This window comes from Eucalyptus grandis, chromosome 2 (assembly GCF_016545825.1).
Source record: "Eucalyptus grandis isolate ANBG69807.140 chromosome 2, ASM1654582v1, whole genome shotgun sequence".
Lineage (NCBI taxonomy): Eukaryota > Viridiplantae > Streptophyta > Magnoliopsida > Myrtales > Myrtaceae > Eucalyptus > Eucalyptus grandis.
Window position 1 is genome coordinate 56,672,893 of NC_052613.1, and position 23,260 is coordinate 56,696,152.

At 40.1% G+C, this 23,260-nt stretch overlaps 4 protein-coding genes across 5 annotated transcripts; 2 read left to right on the forward strand and 2 right to left on the reverse strand.

Annotated features, from left to right (window-relative positions):
• Nucleotides 1–2,301: 2,301 nt before the first annotated feature.
• Nucleotides 2,302–4,562, reverse strand: LOC104434058 (xyloglucan endotransglucosylase/hydrolase protein 31). The gene is made up of 4 exons (XM_010047009.3): nucleotides 4,181–4,562; nucleotides 3,900–4,000; nucleotides 3,528–3,745; nucleotides 2,302–2,884 (listed from the first exon to the last, which is right to left on the reverse strand). Exons 1-4 carry the CDS (start codon nucleotides 4,419–4,421, stop codon nucleotides 2,524–2,526), a joined length of 921 nt encoding a protein of 306 aa, XP_010045311.2. The 5' UTR covers nucleotides 4,422–4,562; the 3' UTR covers nucleotides 2,302–2,523.
• Nucleotides 4,563–10,838: 6,276 nt separating this feature from the next.
• LOC104434059 (vacuolar protein sorting-associated protein 24 homolog 1) lies at nucleotides 10,839–14,070 on the forward strand. Its single transcript, XM_010047010.3, has 6 exons — nucleotides 10,839–11,242; nucleotides 11,354–11,430; nucleotides 12,215–12,317; nucleotides 12,697–12,818; nucleotides 13,385–13,573; nucleotides 13,709–14,070. The coding sequence occupies exons 1-6, from the start codon at nucleotides 11,131–11,133 to the stop codon at nucleotides 13,784–13,786; spliced, it is 681 nt and encodes a 226-aa protein (XP_010045312.1). The 5' UTR covers nucleotides 10,839–11,130; the 3' UTR covers nucleotides 13,787–14,070.
• A 693-nt stretch (nucleotides 14,071–14,763) lies between these two features.
• On the reverse strand, nucleotides 14,764–16,380 carry LOC104434064. The gene is made up of 3 exons (XM_010047016.3): nucleotides 15,969–16,380; nucleotides 15,685–15,805; nucleotides 14,764–15,207 (listed from the first exon to the last, which is right to left on the reverse strand). The coding sequence occupies exons 1-3, from the start codon at nucleotides 16,191–16,193 to the stop codon at nucleotides 15,038–15,040; spliced, it is 516 nt and encodes a 171-aa protein (XP_010045318.2). The 5' UTR covers nucleotides 16,194–16,380; the 3' UTR covers nucleotides 14,764–15,037.
• An 819-nt stretch (nucleotides 16,381–17,199) lies between these two features.
• Nucleotides 17,200–22,662, forward strand: LOC104434063 (protein-lysine methyltransferase METTL21D). 2 transcript variants are annotated; one of them, XM_010047015.3, is made up of 10 exons: nucleotides 17,200–17,352; nucleotides 17,788–17,836; nucleotides 18,588–18,654; nucleotides 19,127–19,192; nucleotides 19,498–19,591; nucleotides 19,723–19,833; nucleotides 20,156–20,256; nucleotides 21,449–21,523; nucleotides 21,598–21,690; nucleotides 22,113–22,662. In XM_010047015.3, exons 2-10 carry the CDS (start codon nucleotides 17,823–17,825, stop codon nucleotides 22,470–22,472), a joined length of 981 nt encoding a protein of 326 aa, XP_010045317.2. In that variant the 5' UTR covers nucleotides 17,200–17,352; nucleotides 17,788–17,822; the 3' UTR covers nucleotides 22,473–22,662. The 2 variants fall into 2 exon arrangements, with proteins under 2 accessions (XP_010045317.2, XP_018724822.2); XM_018869277.2 differs by lacking the exon at nucleotides 17,200–17,352 and adding an exon at nucleotides 17,418–17,619.
• The last annotated feature ends 598 nt before the right edge of the window (nucleotides 22,663–23,260 follow it).

The following is a 23,260-nucleotide window of genomic DNA, read 5'->3' on the forward strand; positions in this document are numbered from 1 at the left end:
GGTTTTTAAGGTGTAGATTAATGAAGATCCACCACGTTATATGCTCCGCCGTCGATTGGAAGCAGTCGAGTTCTGTCCTTCCAAAACACTCGAAACTCTCCCCCTTGGGGAGGATATCACACCCTAAATCCTACAAGGATGGAGATGACATAGCCATCCTTTATTCCAAATGACCCAGTCTCAAATTACCAAAATTCAACTCCCTAAAATCCCCATCAAAATTGTTCACGCTCTATTGTTCATTAACCGAAGATTCTGAAAAGATTTGGAAATAAAGAGGTGTTCAGTGAGTAGTACATATTTTCTAAGCAAATCGAACAACTACTATACATGTATAGAAAACAATACTAGAAACTCATAATCCAAACTCGAGGTATACAATACATATCGAATTACATATGAGTTGTTTCATTTATAAAATAAATTTAAAAAAAAACCATTAAAAAAATAGTCATTTAATCATCATAAACATTAATGGTCAAGTCCATTGATCAATTTTAATAACTCACATATTAATGGTATATTTCATTAATTAATCTCATCAAATTACACGTTGATGGTTTATTTTGTCAACTAATTTATTACTCAATATCTTGCCATGGTCACGATACAACGTTTGGTGACAAGGTGATCAAGATTTCCCCTTTGACAAGGTTTCCACCTACAAAGTCGGTGACTTGGCCCAAAAGGATATCCTAAATCAGTGTATATATCCCTAAACCTCTACTAGATTTATAGTCATATTGAACATAAACAATATAAAAAATCCAATCCAGAAATCAATCTCATAAACCAAGCAAATTGTATTTTGCAACATGGCCCATCTGCTATTTCTCAACCATTTCTCAAATTATTTATAGATCCTTTCATTAACTAGTTGCAAAGCACGCACGCACGCATGCACGTAGGTGGGCACGCTTGCTTTACTTCACAATACTTTGCATAACACACTTTCTAAACATCCGTAAACAACCAAAGAGTAGTACATGCTTGATAAGGCTTTTATGCAACAAAATGTCATTTTGTAACTCATACTATATACATAATCTGTAACATTTTTGGAAGAGCATTGCAAATTCAAAGAAGATCTAGTACCACTCATCTCGGCACTACGATCAAACAATAAATGCCACGCGGGCTCCGGCTCAAAACAGACAATATTGGTGGCAAGTGAGGCCAGAGGTCAACCCTTATAATGGTATTAGAGCCATTAACCTTGCCAGAAATGTGTGGTTCATGAACAAACCAGGTGAAAGCTAGTAGACCTGTAACAACCTGGTCCTACGAGGGATGGGCCAAGAGCACGCCTCGTGAGGATGGCAATTGGGACAAGAATGAACCGAATCCCATATTGCGTGAATATGATGAGGTGATGTGCTACATAAGGAGTAACATCAATTTTAACTACCAACGAGGCCTTTTCTAGGTGAAATCTAGAAAAACAAAATCGTGTGAGCTCGGCCCAAAGCAAACAATATCATTGATTGGTAAGTGGGGCTAGAGGTCAGCCCTTACATAGGCACCAACATGTCTCTGGGGTTAAAGCTCAAACCTCATCTCTAATCGCCCAAACTCTTACCACTATGTCATTATGCTGTTCGATAAACACATTCGACCTTGAATTCAATTTGTAAAACATGGCGAGAGAAAGGAGGGCCGCCTCTTGGAGATCAAATCGAACATGTCCATTTTTAGGATCTCGACAGTAGGATTCTGGTTCAATGAATGAGAGGGGTGGGGACCATTTTGTCCGTATATCCTCACTGTCTAGCCGAAACATTTAACCTTGGTTAGTTTTGACTAGTTTCGCTCTATCCTTAAATCCCTTTTTAATGGGATCCGATCGTCGGCAACACCATGGTTTGACGTGACGCGATTCTGGTTGGTTTTCCTTGTCGAAAACTTTGATATATGTAGCAGCGAACTTCATCTCTGATTCTCGATGGTTTTCCTTGACGAGCCTTGCAGAAGGAAATCGAATGAAAAAGGATAGAAAAGAGAAGCGAATCGACCGCTTAAGAGTCAAGTGAAACTTCGTCCGCTACCTCTGATTCAGCTACAGTTCACTTCAATGCGTGGGCCCTCACAGGAGAAGAGCTAGAAACTACTTGGCCGCTCAGATTCCAAACCATCCAATGCCACATGCCGCCCGTACACGGCGCCATCAGATGGGACAAATTCTTGTGGTGGTCCAACCCCAATTTCACGTGTGAGATTTCTACAGGAGGGGAAATCCAGAGCATCCTACGACAAAGACAACGAAGATTCACAAGCGAAGAAGCAGCCCCTGCCCTTTTGCACTTTCTCGTGAACACTTCCATGACTATGTTTTTTATTCATTCTTTGGCGAATCCATACAATTCTGAACCCAAACTGATACAGTGTTCTTCGAGGCTTGGACGTGCGACTACTGTTTTGCCCCTTTGGGAAGTTGGACACATCTCAAGGCCTCTCAACTTTTACAGCTTACTACATGTAATAGACACTTGAATAAGAACAATCATCTCTCTCTCTCTCTCTCTCTCAACATTCAGGAGTGAGGGTGCGGTCTCTACTTGGGTCACTACAGTAGTAATAGACCATGTAGTTCCTCTGGACCCACTCCATCGTGGCCTTCTGTTGGTGGCTCAGCCCACCGGATCTCGACGGCGAGGCAGAAGGTGGCTGGCACGAGGCGGAGCTATCAGCGGTACACCCACCTATCTTGAAATTTGTGTATTTACCGACGAAGGGTTGGTATTGATAGTTGGCCTTGTATTTTCCGTTCTCCGTGGCCCAGGACGACGCATCCCATATCGATCCATACACCCACATCGGTCTCATGGGAAATGTCGCATCACCCTTTCTAGGGTACCTTCGTATCGGCACATCATCGACCAAGAATCTGGAGCCCAAACGGACGTGGTTATAGTGCATGATAACAGATGAGATCATAACAAGAAACTACTGTAAAACCTAATTACGGAAACCATAAAAAGATGCAACTTTCACTTGAAAACGAGAGAAAAACATCGTTGCATAGAAAATGTCGAATATCATGCTACATAAACTGTGGAAAGACAAGGCCTCAATGATTATGACTCTGAAAAATACTTTGGCAAGATCAAGGATGGTTTGAAGTTACGCGCCAACTAATTCATAATTCTCCCAAGTCTATGGTATAGGACTCTAAGAGAGATTTATGATTGGATGCCGCCGCCAAATATAAATCACCTAGCTAGGGTTCATTTGCTCAAAATGTCTACAGAGGCAGGTGGTCCAAGAAAGGTTGTTGTATCTAGCTGATGGGGTTTTTATGGACATAGAGTCTTTACAAATCTTCGTTTACACTGGCTGATCAAATTTTGACATCAAGTATTTGAAGGTTATATACATCTTTGAAAGCAGACTCAATAACATGTACGCGTGTCATTCTTCAGACCAGTTTGTCAGCAAAAATCCCAAGCCACTGTGCGTTTAAATCAAAAGGATTTGCTAGAATTAGTCGTTTTCCGATATAAGAAGAACAAAAAAGCAACAGTACCGACATGATCTCATTAGGGGTCCATAGAATGGCGTAGTTATGGAAATCCTCAGTGGGGTCGAACCAGAGATGGAACTTCATCTCTCTCCCGATGATGTTGCCATCCCCGCTCCCCGTGATGTATACGTTTGTCTGCAACGTGTACGGCTTATCGGGCGTTGTCCCGAGGAACTCTATGTCCACCTCGTCGTGGTTACCCGGGTAGTCCTCGTTGTTCGATAGCTGACACAACAAGACATTTATAATGTGTATGACAATCATCAGTAAATATCTAATAGCTTTCTTGCAAAGAAGAAGACAAAGCAACAACAAAACAACATGGAACACGAAAACACGGGTTTGTGTTTGTGTTTGTGCCTAAGAATGTGCTTCTTACATAGAAACATGTGTTGACTCCTGCCGTGTAACCAGGTTGAAGCTTCACAGCAGCACTGAAATAGCCAGATTTGTAGCGTTGAAGCGACTTGAATCCACTTCCTGCGGTCTCCAAGAAACGTAATTGCAGGACAAATGCCTCGCATTAGGGTTTCACTGTCTCAAAAGCGAATGAAAAGTGCATGCAAGTTGGAGTTCGAAAAGCTCATGCATGAAGCAAAGAAAGATGAGGCATGAATGAAGCTCACTCATTGCACTACGCCATGATTACTATTTACTAACCCGAGGAACTATCCAGCCAGATAGTCAACGTGCCCTGGTCTACAACCTGGTGCTGAGGGCCCCACAGGTTCCTGAACCCTTGATCAAAGGTTATGGCATCGAATCTGGAGCTGGGGTAGTAGCCAGGTGGGGGCGGGCCCTCAGCACTGACGATGCTAGGAACACGCCTCATCATCATCATAATCATCAGGACCCAAATGCATGCCATGTAAGAGGGACAAATTTGCAGAGACATCACCATGGCCCCTTCCCAGGTGAGACTGTAGTCCCAGGTGGGCTTGAGTGTGTGAACGAATGAAGACAGTGAGCACAGATGAAAGAAGAAGGTGAAGTTGTGTGCAAGTGGAGGGATGTGGGCAGAGAGGAGATGGTATAAATAAGGAAAACCGGAGGCCCCACTTCGTGATTGAGGAGATAAGTTGGTTGTGTGGGAGTTATAATGTTGTAGATGGGGACAAAGTTGCAGAAGATTGGCCCATCTATGGAGAAAATTCGTCCTGTTTTGTAGTACTAGGCATGTGTCCCTTTGGCCCCCGTTTTCTTCACACTTTTAAGAAAACGAGACTTCTTTCATCGTGAGAAAACTTGCTACTTGTGGTTTCTCAATTGGGAACGCGAAAGATCGACGTTTGAGGAGAATTGGAAAAAGGATTCGTGGTTGATTATGCCGTCACATGTCGTTCCGAAACTAGGAATAGGAATTACAATGATGGAGCACCAAGAAAGTTGTAATTTGAGGTGACCGTGATCACAGAAGCACGCACATTCCAAAATATTTTTTTTGAGTGAGTAGGATGATTTTGTCGATTCCGCCATTCATTGAAATGAGCCTATAAACAGAAATCTCAGTGTAGAAAGTCAAAAAGTCGGTAGGTTTAATGTCATTTCTTTGCTTAAAATATGTTAGTTGAGATTTTTTTCGTTTTGGATCATAAACATGAACAATCCCTGCATGTTACTTGAGTCAATGTTGCACGTGATGCTGTATGCAAACGTACGGGAAAGACCTCAAGCTCATGACTCGGTGCTCTGATGACATGTGAGTCGCATCTTTCTTCCTCGAGATAAGTCCATAAAGTAAACCTGGCGCTTACAAAGGAAGAACAATTAGTCGTTTCTTTCGTCCTCTCCACAGGGACCTCCCGAACGTAGCGTGGGAGTTCGCGTATGTTTCTGTGGCGTTGCCGGTAAAAGTTTTGGGAGAGGTATCCTATGTTCTACTGCAGTACTGCGTGTATAGGGGAGGTTTGTTTTTCGACCGTAATGAACCGGCCGTGAAACATACAATCTATCTGTCCGTGTAGCTCTTGACTTTGCATGCCAAGCATCTTTGTAGTTTGTCAGTGCGAAAGACCCCTCGTGAGTTGCATTATTCCCGCTCGACAAAGGTAAGATCAGAAACGTGTGATCCCGTACCTGCCAAGATAGACTTGGACAATGATAGAATTTGGACAGTTTCTAAAGGGAGATGATTGAGCCTACGAGCAGCAACTTGGTGTTGTTATAAGTTGGAATTTATTGTTCATGAGTCCTCCTCAATGGAGGGAAGCCCACTTTGTAGCTTGCTATAACCTAGCTGATTCTCCATCATCCAGCTTGGTCCCCTAAAACAATCAGATTGTGTGAATTCCACGTGATAATCGCGAACTTCATTAAGGTCGCGGATCAGGTTATAGTTGGTGCCGGCCAAGGTCTAAGCGGGTATTTAAGACACGCAAGAGTAGTTGATAGTGTGGATTATTGACCTCATATTGTACCTGTGTTTCACCTGATAAGAGAATTAATCTTTACATTTGGTGAACTGTATTAGTCTGCAAAGGCTGTGAAGGGTCATTTGTTGATCCTGGATCAGAAAGTAAATGGCAAACCTTTAAAAGAGTGCAATGTGGTATTTATGACCCACAATCAACAGTCACTTACAAGTGACTGTTAGGAAGTTACAAACTCCAAACGTGACACTTATCATTTATCTACACTTATTACACTTATTTGCAATAAGTTACAAATCTTGAAATCATCGGCTTCATTCTTTAACAATTACAAACTTATGTCGATCTTCCACCTTGTCTTTTAGTGAATAGGCTAACATGCCTTCACTTTGTTCATCGATTGTTCTACTCCAACACTTTGGTAGCAATTTAATAGTGCTCGCTGTCAATAACTTGGTTGATAATTTTATCACTTAGTCTTGAAAACTCCCAGCGATGGTTCTCATCAATCACACTTGACATCGTGTCGTCTATCTCCTCGGTTGAACTCGTACCTCATCATTCACCTCATCCACTGCTATTTTGACCAAATTTTACTCTTACCGACCAAACTCTGCTCAGCGGTCATGACTCAGCCGCCAATCATTTTCGGGTGTCAGCACCCCGGCGCCCCACGCTCGCTCGCTTTCCAACTACCGAGCTAACACCCTTTCGAAGGTTACGAGCTCGACGCCTAATCATCATGTACTCGATAACCTTCCAAAAGATGCTATCAGAAAAGAAGAGTAAAGTAAAAAGAAAGAATCATTTGGTGAGCCATGACTGTCTGCGCATGTCGCAATCGAATGGAGCCATCACATTCGCATGGAGACGGCCTCTTTTTAGGCCATGACGCAACATCAACGACTAATCATGCAAGGAGCGAGAGAGTAGGGCGAGGGATCGTTGGGATCGCTGGCCTGCGCGATTGAATGCGCGTGGGGCCTTGGCCGCCGACGGAGACAATGAACTTTCGAGGCCTGTGATAACGACGATTGCTTTATGCCACGCCAATCCAATTCAAGGCCGCTTAAATAGCTTCGAAAGGGAAAAGGGCAGTGCAGTCTCTGTTCTTTAAACTTGTGGAGTTTAGAATGATTATGAGCAAATCAGGCGGAGAAAATCTTCGTGACCCGTCGATGTCGAGATTGACAAGATGCCAAGTTTTGCCGTCGTGTCGTGCTTTGTTCTTGTCTAAAACCTGATTTGTTGCTAATCTTCTCTCGTAGCTATCGTACGTATATTCTTGATTACACGCAAGACGTCGAAGCTGCTTGGAAATGAGAAGAGTGGTCGGAATCATCATCGACTTTAAAGACTCGATTAAGTCAGTAATTCATTTCGCGGGATGAATAATAAGGGTTGATCAGCTCTAGGTTAGGTCGGTTCTTGTTTGTTGAACTGGAAACTGAGCCTGTTCACCCTGGAATCAAATTGAACCAGACTGGCCAGTTCCAACCTAATTTCCCAGAGGTGTTATTATTATTATTTTATGGTTCTGCTATAAACAATAATAATAAAAAAAAAAACGAAATAGACTCGTGAAAAATCAGGAACATACTGCTTGGTTAACATATTGTCTTTGATTTTTTTTTTTTTTTATGGTTTTCGCTAAATAAATTAAAAGAAAAAAATGTTAGCGCTAATTCCACCTATTCAGTCAAGTTGATGCATTTCCTTCCTTGAAAGTGGGAGTTGAACTGATTTCCGTGAGAACCACCTAGAACTAACTAGTCTAGTCTGGTTTCCGGGTTGGTTCGAGACCTATGCTCAACCCTAATAAGTAAAGGAAAATGCTTAATTCATTTAACGTAAGAAATAATTGACAACAACTAAAATCTTGAGATGATGGATTGCTGAAGCTTGTAATTACTAAATAATTATCTTGGTTCTATATTTGGTGATAAATTACTATTCAACAATCAGTCTTTAATTGCAATCACGCAACTTTTTAATTAATTCTTCTTTCTAACAGGCCCTTAATCTAGCTTGATGATTTATGAAAGGGAAAAATAACTTGGCTGTCCCACCATCTTTAGCCAAGTTACGCCCACTGCCTGCCCTTGCCAATAATGCATGTGTATAGACTCGCACGACGAAGAAGGAGGAGAAAGAAAGAAAGAAAGAAAATCTAGAACATTACATGCTAACTTCCTTCATATATGCAATTTCTAGAAAAATCAAATCCTTGGTGCAATTCTTCAGGCAATATCAAATTGCCGTGACTCCGATGAAGCATGGACGCCTTTGCTTTGCCTGTACATGACGTCTTCAATTCGGATTAATTTGAGAAGCCAAGCTTGTCCCATCATGAAGAAAGCCTCTTTCGATGTACGATTACATGTAGATGGAATGATTTGGGTACTTTCTGCTCAGAACAGTCGAGCCGAGAATTTTGGATTTTTAGGTTTGAAAGAAGTATCATGATCTAACTTTATATGGCCTTGTCAATGCTTTAAAATTTGAAATATCATCTTTTATCGTTTAGTAATTAAGTCACTTACGGCTTATGAGTTGGTCTATAGTGCAAGGTACCATTCCCTTTCCTTTGAATTTCCCATTGCATTTATCTTGCACCTTGGTACGATGAATCAAATGGAATGGAGTGACTATTCCAATAACTTTGTTTGGTAAACTGTGAATTGGAATGAGACGATGATTCTCATGTTTGGTGGCGAGAAGTAATGCTCTGGAAATTGAATTCAAGGAAGATTTTCTAGAGGATTTAATTTGCATCGTACTTGAATTAATAGTATAATAATTGTCATGCCTTAAATATGATTGAGAATTATTCAATACCGATTGATTTGCATAACTATGACTTAAAATTATTGACTAAAAATTATAATCGATCAATACAATAATTAAAATATGATTTTAGGATTGTTAATATTTACACTATTCACTAAGTATAATTTAATAATTTACCACAGACTCTAGGAAATAGTAATTCTGTTAAATGAATTTCGATATTTTATTTTAGGGTAGGAATCCCCATTTCAGTCCAATTTGTATTGGGCCTTGGTTGGGTCACCCACCAATGTGACTGTCCCATTCAACGGCCCGAGTCTCGGATAAATAATTTAGAAGGGGTGATCAATATGAGAAAAATAAACAATTTTAAAAAAAATATTCCTAAAAACGTTCATTTATCTCACATACAAAAATAAATTAACCAAATTTTTTTTATCCATGAAAATATTTAAATATAAATTATTATTGATAATGAAAATATTTTTTAAAAGTATTTATTATTTGCGAAATAAACATAACATTCATATTGGTTATCACTAATGTTTAGATAAATTGCACATCTATATAATAAGTTACACACACACATATAAAGGCTATTGCGTGGCCCTATTTATTATTTATGTCCATAAAATGATTGAGTTTACGTGGCCCTATTTGGGTTGGTGTATACACAAAAAGGCTATTGCTTGCCAATCTAATCACCTTGTTGTCCATGGCGAGGTCTTTATTCAATGAAGTGAATGAAGTAGGCAATTATTAGAGACCTATTAACTCGTATAGTCCCCTCGTTTTTTTCCTTTTTTCTTTTTAAATTTAACATATCCACCGACAATTTTGTAATATGAGATAAATCTAACTTTTCCAACTATACAATCTGATAAGTTTGACAAAAAAAAAACTATATAATCTGATAAGGTGCAAATTAAAAAATAAATAGGTCAGAACATGATCAATCCACTCTCGACGACATGATCTATTTCCATCCCTTTTCCCCCAACATTCTATCCAATTTCTAGGCATTACTATGGCTTTTTTTTTTTTGGCCATACGCATTATTAAGACCTTTTTATAACTTATAAATATTGATATGTATAATCATGGAATTAACCTCTTCAGCTTTCAAAATTTAAAATTGCATGTTTTTTTATCTTTAGGTTTTTTAGCATAATGATTGAACAGAAATGGACAACAAAAAAGGGATAAGTGTACGGAAAATCCTAAAATTTATCGATGTAAGTAATCATATACTAAAACTTGTTAAATTAGCGCAACAAAAATTTCAGTTAATTTTGTCCAAATTAGCTAATAAAAAATATTAGCGTGACTTTTTTTTTTTCTTTTTCCCATATGGTGTTGACGTAGCTACAACATGAAAATTAATGCTAAAACAATGTCATTTTGATCCAAATATTATCTAAATTAAAAATAAAAAAAATAAAAAAGAGGGAAATCAAAACAATGAGGACCTACTTTGGCCAAGTGTTGCAACTCTCATCCTTCTAGCGTCAACCTCTTGTAGATTTGGGTGAGAGTTGATGACCCTCACCTAGATTTGAGCGAGAGTTGTTGGTCAATGGCCGGGGCTTGACAGCCCATGCTAATCCATGGCCGACCATCCACCACCATCATTGGGCGGTGGCAGTGAGAGCTTACAAAATGAACCAAAAAGGTGAGGGCTTGCAAAAATAATAAAATTAATAAAATTAACTTATTTTTAAATGAATTTTAAAAAATACTAAAAATCAAGTTTAGATCAAAATGACGTTGTTTCCTAAACATGAAAGGGGAGGTAAGAGGTTCAAATCCCCACCTTCTAATGGGGTGGAGATGTGTAAATTTCAGGAATGGGTTTAAACTCCCACGCCCGCAAAGCGGCACAAAAGTCGACGAAAGTGAGCGTGAATCGACAAAAAAAAAAAAAACATATCAATATCATGAAAAAGAAAGAAAATGAGAAGAAAAATTTACATTATTTTTTTCTATTAGTCAAGTTGAACAAAGTTAACTGAAGAACTCAATTATATTAATTTAACAAGTATTAGGATTCAATGGCATATTTTGTAAGTTTTGAGATTGGATTTGCAACAAATTATATGAAATAAAAAAGTCGGTTTTTCTTTTTAACCTCATAAAACAAACCGACAACAAAATCTCTTCGCAGGTTCCCCGTCCTTCCATGAAAGTAACTCCGAGGTCAACACGGCCCTTGATCCGTTCTTTTGGTCGGAGTCCCAGATCAACGATCAGCGACGAAAGGAGCAAAACGAAACCCAAAAATCTCCGTACTAGCCAGAATCGAGGGATCCTTCCGAAACCTAAGTTCCTCAATCCCCGATCCAATTCCATCCCATCATCTTTCGATCGTGGATCTGCTCCCGATCGGTGGTTTTTCCGAATCGATTCGAAGAAGAAGAGTAAGAAGAAGAAGCAGGGGAGGAATCGCGGGCGATGGAGAAGGTGATGAGCATGATAAAGCCCAAGCCAAACCCTCAGCAGCAGCTGCGGGACTGGCAGCGTCGCCTCCGCCAGGAGTGCCGCAACATCGAACGCCAAATCCGAGGTAAAATCCCCGCGAAATTCTGTGGTTTAATCGTGTCGGGTGGGATTTTGACGCCCCGATGCGGTGAGGAGTTGTTCGTTCGTGTGTTTTACGGTGTGGGTTTCGGTTCAGATATTGAGAGGGAGGAGAAGAACGTGCAGAAGGCGATCAAGGAAGCCGCTAAGAGAAATGACATGGGCTCAGCTAAGGTAAAAACGCAATCTTTGGGATGCTTTGCTTGTTGTTTCTCGAGTAAAGGTTGCTCTTTCCAATAATTTAGGGTTCCAGTAGGTTATATGACGTACTTTTCTAGAGGAGATCATGTGAGGTAGGTACGATTTTTGAGTGCTAGTGGGTAGTGGTGAATACAATTCATGTGTAAAGCTGAGATGAGAAGCTTGGTTCTGGTTCTTGTGGCTGTTCTGGGAAGCAATGTTGTGCTTGTGTTGGCATGGAAGTCACTGTTGCTCGAGGAATTCGCATGTTGAACTGGATTTGATCATGCATTTCATCCCGTGGATCTCCTCAATTTTCTCTTCTTCAAGATTGAATTTCGAGGGAATGCATTGCTCAAGTACATAATGTTTGTTGGTTTGATTTGCTTTCTTGATCATCCTCTATGCTCTAATATGGTCTTCTGGCCAGCTGGGGAATTTGAAGCTTCTTGGTTGGATTATTACAAATTTAGATGATCAACAGTTTGATGCTTTTCTTGATCCCTACAGAACAGAATTTATGCATCACATAAATTCTAATTATCAGATATTTCTGGTTGCGGCGAGTCTTGGACATCTACTGAATGTCTGACCTTACCAGACTTTTAGCTTTGATACACTTGTATTTTCATTTATGAGGTTGAATGGTGCTAAATATACTCCAACAGTAGTTCTGACGTTTGTCTGCATGATAAGCATTTGAAGGTCATACACGCATCTTCTTGCTTCCACTCCTGTATTGACATTGCAATGTTTCCCCTTCTTTGTAATTCAACAGGCACTTGCTAAGGAAATTGTGATGTCCAAAAAAACAGTGAACCGTCTTTATGAAAATAAGGCACAACTGAACTCAATATCGATGCACCTTGGAGAAAGTGTCGGTATGGTTTTCTTATGTTAGTTTAGATTTTTCCATATAGCTTTCTTATGTGAAAATTTGCTGTCTTAATTTGGTGAAGTGTCCATGCTTTGCCTTGATGGAGGGTATTTCCATTCAAGGAGGTTTGTCTGTGATAGGTATAATTAGGCATCATAAGAAATCCCGTGAAAATAAGCATAAAATTGCCGAGAATTACGGTTATATCACCCATCTATGGAGATTGGTAGAAGCCTTCTTACTGCCTTTACTGTAGGAGATATTGTGGTTGACAAGTTTCCAAGTGGCATGGCAATCTTCTCTAACTGAAAAATGCTCTACTTCTCTGGCATAAGATCTCTTTCTCCACCTTTTTAACCATCTTATTTTGATTGTATTTTCAGCAATTGCTCGGACGGTGGGGCACTTGTCTAAGAGTTCTGAGGTTATGAAGCTTGTTAATGACCTTATGAAAGCTCCTGAAATGGCTGTTACGATGAGAGACTTCAGCAAAGAAATGACCAAGGTACATATCCTGTATCGGTTGATCCTGTATCGGTTGACGTGATTTTATAATTTGCCTGATGTGTTCTCTCCTATGGGGGTTTTGTCAATTGTGTATTTGCATATTAATATTCCCTTTGTTGTCAACATTCATATTCAAAATGATGAGGGTGATGTCTATATTCAAGCTTTTTCTGATAGTATGTGGCTGTTGAGAGACAATGGAAACTTTTATGTCCTTTTCGGCTTTATCATATTCAAATTATGCAGATGGTTTGAACCTTCATGAATGGATGAGAAATAAGATAATGAAATGAACAACTATATCAACATGACCTTATGGTGCACAATTCAGGAACATTATCTTGAGCAATTTGGGAATGTTAGTTCTCCATTTCTTGCTCACTTGCTGGAATATGGCTTGAGAAGTGGAAAAAAGTTGGAAATGCAAATTGTGAAATATTTTTGTTACTTCTCATCATAAAGTTGTGAAAACAATAGGTTGTGGAGTAGCCTGCATCCTGCGGCATACGAATAGCAGAGGTATATATTTGATTGCTGAATGCAGTTTGTTTATATGATATATAGGCTGGTGTGATAGAAGAATTTGTGAATGATGCGGTTGACACGGCTCTCGACACGGAGGACATGGAAGAGGAGATAGACGAAGAGGTTGATAAGGTCTTGACAGCCATAGCCGGTGAGACAGCTGCTCAACTTCCAGAGGCAGTGAGGAAGCAAAAGGTGAAGCAATCTGCTCAACCTACTGCAGAAGAGGTATATCTGCTAGTTCCCTTACTGATGGAACTTATTTTTGGTCATTCCTTTGTTTCCCCAGTAGGAAGCTAATCGAGAAACAATCACTGCTGCATTCTTACTTTTTTGATGTATCAATGAATTTGGTATTTGTAGGACGAAGCGATAGCCGAGGGTGTTGATGAAAAAGAACTAGAAGAAATAAGAGCTCGCCTCGATAAAGTTAGGTCCTAGTTCCAATTTTTCTACTGTTCCACACTTTGAGAGCGCAAGAGGCGGGGAAAGGAGGGGTAAACTCTATTTAGCCTAACGTGGGAGGACTGCAGGTTCCCTTTACTGTATTCTGATTGATGTAGAGGAGATCCTATATAACACTTAACGGGTGATGAAACATGGTGTGATGGTGTATAAATATGCGAGTTATGTATAAACTTGAGCTCATGGTGAATATTGGGCATGTAAGTCAGACAAATTTACGATATCATGCATCACTCAAGCCGGAGCTTCTATTCTTTCAATACAGGAAACGACATGCATCTTTCCGATTATTGTGGTTTAACATTTTATCTCGACATGTCCACTGCGATTGCTTTAATACCATATAGTTATTAACGAGCCAGACACCACGAGCATTTCAGAGGAACATTTTTCAAGCCCTTGTCATATTAAGGCATTGGACTACAAAGACACTCATGTATAAGGTGAACAAGAATACCACAGCTAGCAGAAAATTGATGATCCAAGTTAGCAAGAGTAAGAGGTTCCCTTCACTCGGGAGACGTTGAAGCTCGAAAATCTTTGGACTCTCCCTTATCGGAGTCACATAACCATGTTTCACGTATGGATTATCACTTCGTTTATCATTAGCAATGACTCCATGCAACTAGCACTCTTGTTCCTCGATAAAATTACTCGGGCCCAAGATCTGGCTTGGTTTACTTATTAAGGTCAATCCTCACCAGGATGAGAACCTGACGTTGACATTTGCGGCAACATGCAGAGCAGTAGATCTTTCCAGGTGTTGAGATTGGACATGTTTTGGCATGTTTGTCCAGTATTCCTGGGGAACGACCCCGGGTCTTATCCCTACCCCGACACATGCACCATGGTCTCTCCCATCTTAGGTGAAGATAAAACGACACTTTTCATATGTGGTTTCTTGGTTATTTGCGCAAATCCTATAAATGCACATTGTTGAGGGGTCATGTATGTAGGTTTTCAAACCACTACAATGCCCATCCGAACACGAACAAATGTTATGCCAATTTGCAAAGTTTACTTATACCACAGCAGTGCACGAATGCCATAACTCCTCCAAATCTAGACAATCAATAATCTGGAATATCCCTCGGCATTCACAAACATCTACATACAGTGTCTGAAGCTGAACCCATAGCATCACATCCATCTAGTGGATGACATATAACAGCGACTCTCGTGAAATGACAATGCTAGAAGTTTCAGGAGGATGCAGATAATGTACATTCAAGCAGCTTTTGCTCTGTACAGTTCTCTCAAGCCCTCAATCACTGGCTGGTATCCGGACCTCATGGGCACAAGCGACGTCACTCGTAAGTGCTGGGCATTACCACTCTGAGGCTTGGACAGTGTCATCCTGAACAACTCTCCTTCCAATATTCTAGCCGCTGCAGCAGCTGCAGAAGAAAGCATCCAAATACTTTAAATCTGCTGAGAACGATGGACGAAAAATGCTACAAGTTGACTTCAGTTTACAAGAGGAAGATCAGGGACTGTGATGGTCTCTCATCAGGCCTCGGAAAATCCACCCTGGCCTCCAAGAAAAAGTGTACCAAACAGTTTGCAACTGAACGAGTCATGCTGTGAGAGAATCGAAAGGAAAGGCGGAAAGACAAAGCAGTTACTCCATAAAGACTGTTAACACGTATGCTCCAAAATGAGCAATCACCAAATGGCACTTCCAATTTTCCTGAGAAAACCCACAGAGGAACAAATTTTCTCCCACTTAATAACTTATACCAAAGACCAAAACTTCTGCCACCGGACGTGATCGTGTACGTAGAGCCTCTCACAACAAGGTGATTAGTTTGGTATAAAAAGCATAATTTGACATCTCATAAAAACATAGTCGAACGGGTAGGAAGGTGTTGTACCAGCAAAGGGATGAAGCTTGGCAAAATCGAAGAACTCATCAGCACTCGTCCCGAACATGATCCTCGCAACCCGGTCGAAGCATATCACCGTGAAAACCTTCTTGTCGGTCGCTATGGACATCTGCATTTTCCCATTCCACAACCAGACCCAAAAAAGACCCGTCACTCCAGCACTCAAACTAAACAAAGCACCAAATCCATCGAACCCAAAACGCTAAAAAACAAGAAGAAGCAGTCTTTCAACGATAGAAAATCCCAAAAGGGGTAACGAGCAAAAGACTCACGAGGAGACGAAAGAGGCGCTTGGAACGGGGAGAGCCCGGGTCGAAGGAGCTGGGGTTGCAGTACTTGCAGAGCGAAGAAGGGTCGTCGGGAAGCGACCTCTCGCAGATGGAGCACGCCCTGTACAGCAGGTTGGCGTGGTCGATCGCTAGAACGGCGCACACCTCCGTCGTCGTCGTCGTCGACGGAGCTGAGGTTCCGGCGTTCGCAGGGAGACGAAGGGCCATCGGGAAGAGACGCCTCTCGCGGATCGAGCAATGCTCCGTACAGCAGATCGGCGCGGTCGGTTGCCAAAACGGCGGGCGCCGCCGCCGCCGTCGCCGGCGGTTTTTGCACTCCGATGAGCTCTCTTTTCGGTTGAGGGGGGCGCCTTCTAATCGAAGCTACGCTTCCCTCGCACGGTTTCGGGAAAATTACAAAAATATTGGCTCCCTTTATTTTATAAAAATAAATTATTTTAAAATAAAAATAATTATTTATACTTTCGGAAAAGGGTAAAAACTATAAAAAAAATTCTAAACTTGATTTATTACGCCATATTTATCATAATTTTTTTTGACACAAAATCTTTTATCCACTCTGCCAGTAACATATTTCTCAAAATCTTTTATCTCAAACTTGATCTTAAAAATTTAATATGACGGCATTTTTTTTTTTGGAGTTTTTGATATCATATGAAAAACTTTGGAATAAATGCATAATAAGGGTGCAAGTTGAAACTTTTTGTGTTACAAAAAGAATTGAGTAAATTATGTCACAATTAATAAAGTTCGAAGTTTTTGTGGATTTGTCCATTCTATTTCAAATGGCGAGTAATATGAGAAATTTCTTACTTTTCATTCAAGTAATAAGAGTTTATGAAATAATTTTAAAAGATCGCAAGTCATGAATATTTAACTTGTATGCTTTGATCTAATATATACATAGCATTCTCTGTATGGCATTTCTTTTTTTCTGAAAATTCATTTAATAAATTTTCATTTTCGGATTCCATGTATATATATTTATTATTTTCATTATCGAGTTAGGACTAGGGCGATGCAAACTAAACGCCTCACCAACTTTTTACTCCTTTTTCTCCCTTTCGATTTTTAAAACCCGACATGCTATAACAAAAATGCCCAAAAAGAAAAAAAAGGTTTCTTTAATTTCGTCGAAACTCGGAAAGTTTTTTTTTTTTAAGAATATTTTCTTTTAATTTGTCTAAATTAAATCATTCAACAGTAAAGAAATTCACAATTCCAATCAAACTCTCGTTGGAGGAAGACTGCAGCGCCATCGATCTCGAGCCTGAGGTCTCGCGTTCCGAACTCTCGTTCCTTGCTGCCGCCACCCTCTGTAGCCGGAGCGCCGTCGTCTCTCTCTCTCGCTCGGTCTCTCCGTCCGGTTCGCTCTTTCTCCCCTTTGATCTCGTACCGCTTCCATAGCACTTTCACGTTCGCCTTTGTAGCCTGCGCTCCTGTCTCCCCGCGCTGGCTGCCATTTTAGCAAGAAAGCTATACTCATTTTGCTCCCTCAGAACAGACCCAGCAGACCCATCGAGTGCTAAGCGTTGATCATGTTGCCTTTTGGGTCCAGTTTGATTCATTGTAATCTGCCCTTTTGCTTGCGATGGGTGGGTGCCCGTGTGGAGAGAGAATTTCAAGAATAACGGTAGTTGCGCAGTTATGCGGTTGTTTAGTTTCCCTTCACATGCCTTTAACTTTTGTTCGTCAGTGGCCAATTTAAATCTCCTCTTAGACGGCTGTAGTTGATTTCTTGTGAGGTTCAGTTGGTATGGTTTCGACTCTCTGAAGTTTCGAGGTTTTCTGTCTGATGCAGTATGTAGAGATTGCCTCTGTCGTGGGATTAATGTGATGGAGCCTGACAGGTAACTATGCTCTTCAGCTGATGATCCGTGCGAGAACATATTAAACCTCCTTGCTTACATTCATTCTTTTCACATGTACTGAGATGTTGCCCTTCTATTCGTTCCCAACTAACTCATGTTCTGCTAAAAAGGTGGGCGGTGTGCGGTTATGGCAGGGAATGAGGTTGGGGGTGGAACTGGGAGTGAGGAAACTGCGTTGAAAAGTATACTAACAGTTAGAGGTCTTTGAAATGGAGGGGAAGTGATATTGTGTGATATGATCAGCTGGCTTTTGAATGTCTTCTGATGCTAAACTTGAAACTCAACCCAGTGATTATTGTTTTGAAGTTCCTACATGTTGAAATTCTCTCGTACTTCAAAAATGAAAGATGATTGGTTGCATCCCTTTTTTTGGCCCCAATATTTAATCAAGATGAATCATTTGTATGAATGCTGAGACATTTCACTTTCTATTGTCATTGGAGCCTCGGTCATTCTTTGAGATCATCCTGAAAATGAGATGTCACACTGTAAGAATTGTCAGGAAATCTGTTCTGATTTATTAATGCCTACCTTATTCCTGTATTGTGGAACTTGGTATTAATGCACTAGATAGCTATTTTCCTCTTCCCTATTCTACTGTATCTTCCTCGACCATGTCCATGAATCCTTTGTTAAGATCCTTCCATTCAGCAGCTCCTTAAGATGGCATTGCCCTAAAGTGAAGGGTGATGCTCAACCATTACTTATACTGTTGAAATCTGGTTATTAGGTTGAATTCTCCGGACACTTCTGTAATCACTATTGACATTCTGGGTCACCAACTGCAATTTGCTCAGGTACTAGATGTTCTTCTCTACAGAATTTTCCTCTATTCATAGCATTCATCTTTAGCTTTTGCCTTTCCAGGTTGATAGTGTCACACATGCTGTCTCGATGAGGTGAATATATCTGCGTTTGATGTAGTCTGTTATTATCACCTACCAGCCATAGACATGCTTTCAATTTTATACACAAATGGTGGATAGGGATCTTTGTAAGATGTCTCCTCATGGAAATGAGCTCCTGTCCCATATCTCTCTTTCTCTACACCAAAGCCTTCGTCTAATCATTGTTTTTTGTTGGGCCACCGCTGACCACATTGCAAACCGTTTCATTTTCATATGTATCTCATATTTGGTTGCTATGGACCTTTAGCTTTTGAACATCAAGTCAACAACTTAACTGTTTTCACCATTGCATTCGATAGTGTCAGTTTGCTGGCATCTAATTATGACACCTGAATGAGGAACTTGGGTCTCACTGTGGCAGGATCCAAATTCAAAGCACTTAGGAACAACAGTTTGGGATGCATCAATGGTGCTCGTCAAGTATTTGGTAATTTCTCATTATTGGCTAGTCTCATTGACATGATTTTTGTGTGCTGTATCTTCTGATTTATAACAGTATTGCATACCTTGCTGTATCATCCCTCTTCTTCAGCATGTGAGCACATGTCAATTCTGGCATTTAGGGTCACTCAGTGCTGTCTACAGTATCAATCTAAAGTGGGTGTCTCATTGGTAGCTACGCAAGTGAAATAAATAATTTTTTCCATTAAGAATTTAAACACTTACTGCTGTTTACCTTTTTCTGTAGATCAATTATATAGCTAAAATGCTTTACTCCATCAATTCTTTCAGGAAAAGAATTCTCGAAGGGGAAGATTCTGCCCATCTAAGCTCAAAGGAAAGCGTGTCATTGAGCTTGGAGCAGGTTGTGGGGTAGCTGGGTTTGGTGAGTTGTGTGTCGTTGTAGGTTATATGATTGATTCTTCTTTATGGGGGATGGGTTCTTGGTTGCACTTGAAATGGCAACCTCGACCATGGTTTCTGCTCCCTTTAGGTTGATATGTAGTTTCTTTTCAGGCATGGCACTGCTAGGGTGTGACGTAGTCACAACAGATCAAGCTGAGGTTTTACCACTACTAAGGAGAAATGTGGAACGGAATACTTCAAGGATCCTCCAGATGAATCCAGGTTCTTGGTACTTGGAAGTTCTCTGCATCTTTTCCCTAATGTTTGAATCTTATATCTTCTTAATTAACGTCTAGTAATAAATTTTCTTGCACTGCGCTTGTTTCCCTCATTTGCATGCTGTCGTGCAAAAGAACTTGAAGATGCCAAGTGTAATACATTTGTTGTACTTTTACTCTTCGTGGGTCATTTTCAGTGTAACAATTAGTCAACCCACCAATAGGGAACCAGCTGAAGGGCTGAAGAACTGTGGCTTATATGATGACATTCGTCATGTAGTTAGTGGGTGCAGTGGATTTCTTATATCAAATAATACTTCTTGCAGATTCATTTGGTTCAATTCAGGTAGCTGAATTGGACTGGGGAAACATGGAGCATGCAAAGGCTGTTCATCCTCCTTTTGACTTTATCATTGGCACAGATGTCGTAAGTTTCTTATGTCTGTATATTCATGTTCCTTCTGAAGTTGTCCACTTGCATGCTCCTGAGGAAAAAAGACACTAATCATGTGCGAAAAGAGCATGAGTGAGCTTTCTACCATCCAGGATAACACTAAAGCAAATGACAATTGCATTTCTAGTGCCCTTCTTATAAGACCATCTTTTATAACCATTTTTTAGCAGAAATCAACAAATCATTGAGACTCTAGAGTCTATGTTCCAGTTTCACTAAACAGCGCTGATATAGATATTATCTTGTGAGTTTCTCGAAATTTGAGGTTTTTTAATAAAGTAATGCCAGGATATTGAGACTGATTTACTACTACTGTGTACTTACTGATGTGGCTGATTATAAATGAGCCTTTCGACAAACGGGTCATATCCAACTTCCAATAGAAGTCCGTGACATCACTTAGTATACCAATTTGGTAGAACAGTCTTTGAATACCTAACATTATTTATTTTTTATTTTTTTAAAAGTAAACTCGAGGCATCTGAGCCTTGAGTTTTTTGGTTCACTAGCTCCATGTTATTCCTTTTATTGAGAGTAGGACCACAAACACTCAAAAGACAATGAAGTTGGATCATAAGTCCCAATGATGACGTGGTAATATTCTGTAATCGGTAAAGTTAGCTTTCATAATATTTAAGAGTTTTACTGCTTCTCAGGATCAAAGACTTAGAGGATAATATTTGTGTTCTAAAAATAAGGCTGTGCCTTACCCACTGCATTTCTAGACCATATAGGATAGGGGAGGAAATTACCTGGACTGCTTTGGAAAATGACTGGATACAGGTCAAATATAGGTAAATACTATCCTGCCCTTCATGGTGGTTTCGAGGGCTGACCTTTCGTTGAACATGTTCAAGCGTTCATTTGTACAATTTATTACTAGTTGTTTCTTTCTGCTGGCCTCCACTTGACAGATTAGGCACATCCTCAGCCAAATGACCAGGGACGTGTATGCGAGCACTTTTGATTGACTTGCTAAAGATAGAATAGGGAGAAGATTGCTCCGTATTCAATCTTTTGCTCAAACCAAGCAAAATCTTAAATCTAGCTAATAACAACCAGATGGCACATTAACTTGCTTTTTGGTGGGACACAATTATATGTTATTGAGAATAAAAGGTTATCTGTCTTTTAAGTTCAGAACTCCAACTTCATTTGAATTTAGGTTTATGCAGAGCATCTCCTGGAACCACTGCTGGAGACAATATGTGCATTATCAGGACCTAGAACCTGTATCTTGGTGAGGCCACAGTTTTTTCTAGATATAGTTTTCTTTGAAAAGAATATGACTATAAGTCTGCCACTTTTTTTTAGTTGGGTTATGAGATGCGATCCACAAGCGTGCATGAGCAAATGATGCAGATGTGGAAGGGAAGCTTTGATTTGAAACCCATTCCAAAATCCAAGGTACATATATCTGTTGGTAAATTCGTGTCCATTATTCACTGTTATGGTATTTTGGAAATGCCAGACCAGGGTTCATTGGTTATGAGTGACCTCAATCCAAGATCATGGCTATAAAATTCTTTCATTAGCAATTGTCAAGGGACTTATATGTCGTCAATATCACTCATTCAAATTACTGCTTCAGAATGTGTTTTTCTATGAGTGCTGCGATCCAGATGGTTCCTATTGGAATTCTTAATTTGGTAATATGTCGTGGTATTGTGATGATGGGCGTTCATCACCAAATGGTCCAAGTCATATGTAGGAAGAGGTTGTGGGGTTAGGGATGGATAATTTTCCCGGCAGAGGAACGAAAACCCATCGATTTTGTTGTATGCTTTTATGGTCGCTTTTATTTATTTTTGACCCATTTTATGATGCAGATGCACGGTAAGTACCAACATCCTAGTATTCAACTTTTTATGATGGGGTCAAAGTCCACAGACAGAAATGCGGGAGAGACGACTCGGAGGGTGGAGAACACGGATGAAACAACTCAAAGCGTCGGGACTTCAGATGAGAGGACAAGGTTTGACCAGAAGATCAGTGAAGATGATACAGCAGAACCTCAAATGGACTGGAATAGTGGGGATAACAATCTCTCTGATGATCCTACTAGTGAAAGATTCGAGGACGGTGTTGAATTACTGGCGAAACTCAAGAACGGCGATCTTAGTGAATGGGAAGCAAGAAGGTATGGGTCAATGGCTGCTCGTCTTCTTCGTGATGTAAAAATAATGTAGAGATTCTTAAGATAGTATTACCGGTACTTATAAATGGGTGAAGTTTATCACAGCACCTAGAGATCTGGTTAGATTTAGATGGTGGTTATATTTGCCACATATAGAAACAACCTATCATCGTCCAGAAACTGGTTCATGGAAGTCCCTTTCTATCAGTCGACCTGCTCTAAATTGATGGTTAATCTGGCCAGCATCTGTCCTGAAAGTATTAGGAGGTAGTTGTGACAATGACTTAGTTACCAATTGTCAGTGATTTAGCTGAGACATCAGTAGCGGCGATAACGATCCTGGCTCGACACGGATCTTCATAAATTTCAAACTTTTCATAACGGAAGCCACTAGAAGGACAAAACCAGATTGGTCATCTGCTGTTCTAGAATGTTACCTGAACTAGGTAACCATTAAAACTTGGGAATTGAGAAAAGTCAAGAAGTTCAATGAGTGCGAATGCTACTTTTTTGGGGAAATAACTATTCTGCCAATATCTGGAAACAGTTGACTGGGTGTTTCGGGGTCGGAAGTGCCTTTGTCTAGATGCTTTGCTATTTACTTTTTTTTTAACTCTAAAGAAAGTTCCTTCTAGATTGCATTAGGGACATTTACTTTGTTAATTATAACGACATGCCTACAATAGTGGGGGCTAATTCCCAAAAAAAATTCAAATTTTAGGTCTAGTCAATTTTACCCCGAACTTTAGATTTAATATCAAATCTACCCCAAACTTTTTTTTGTCTTTGAAAAAAACCCTAAACTTTAGGTTTAATCTCAAATATGCTATGAACTTTTCT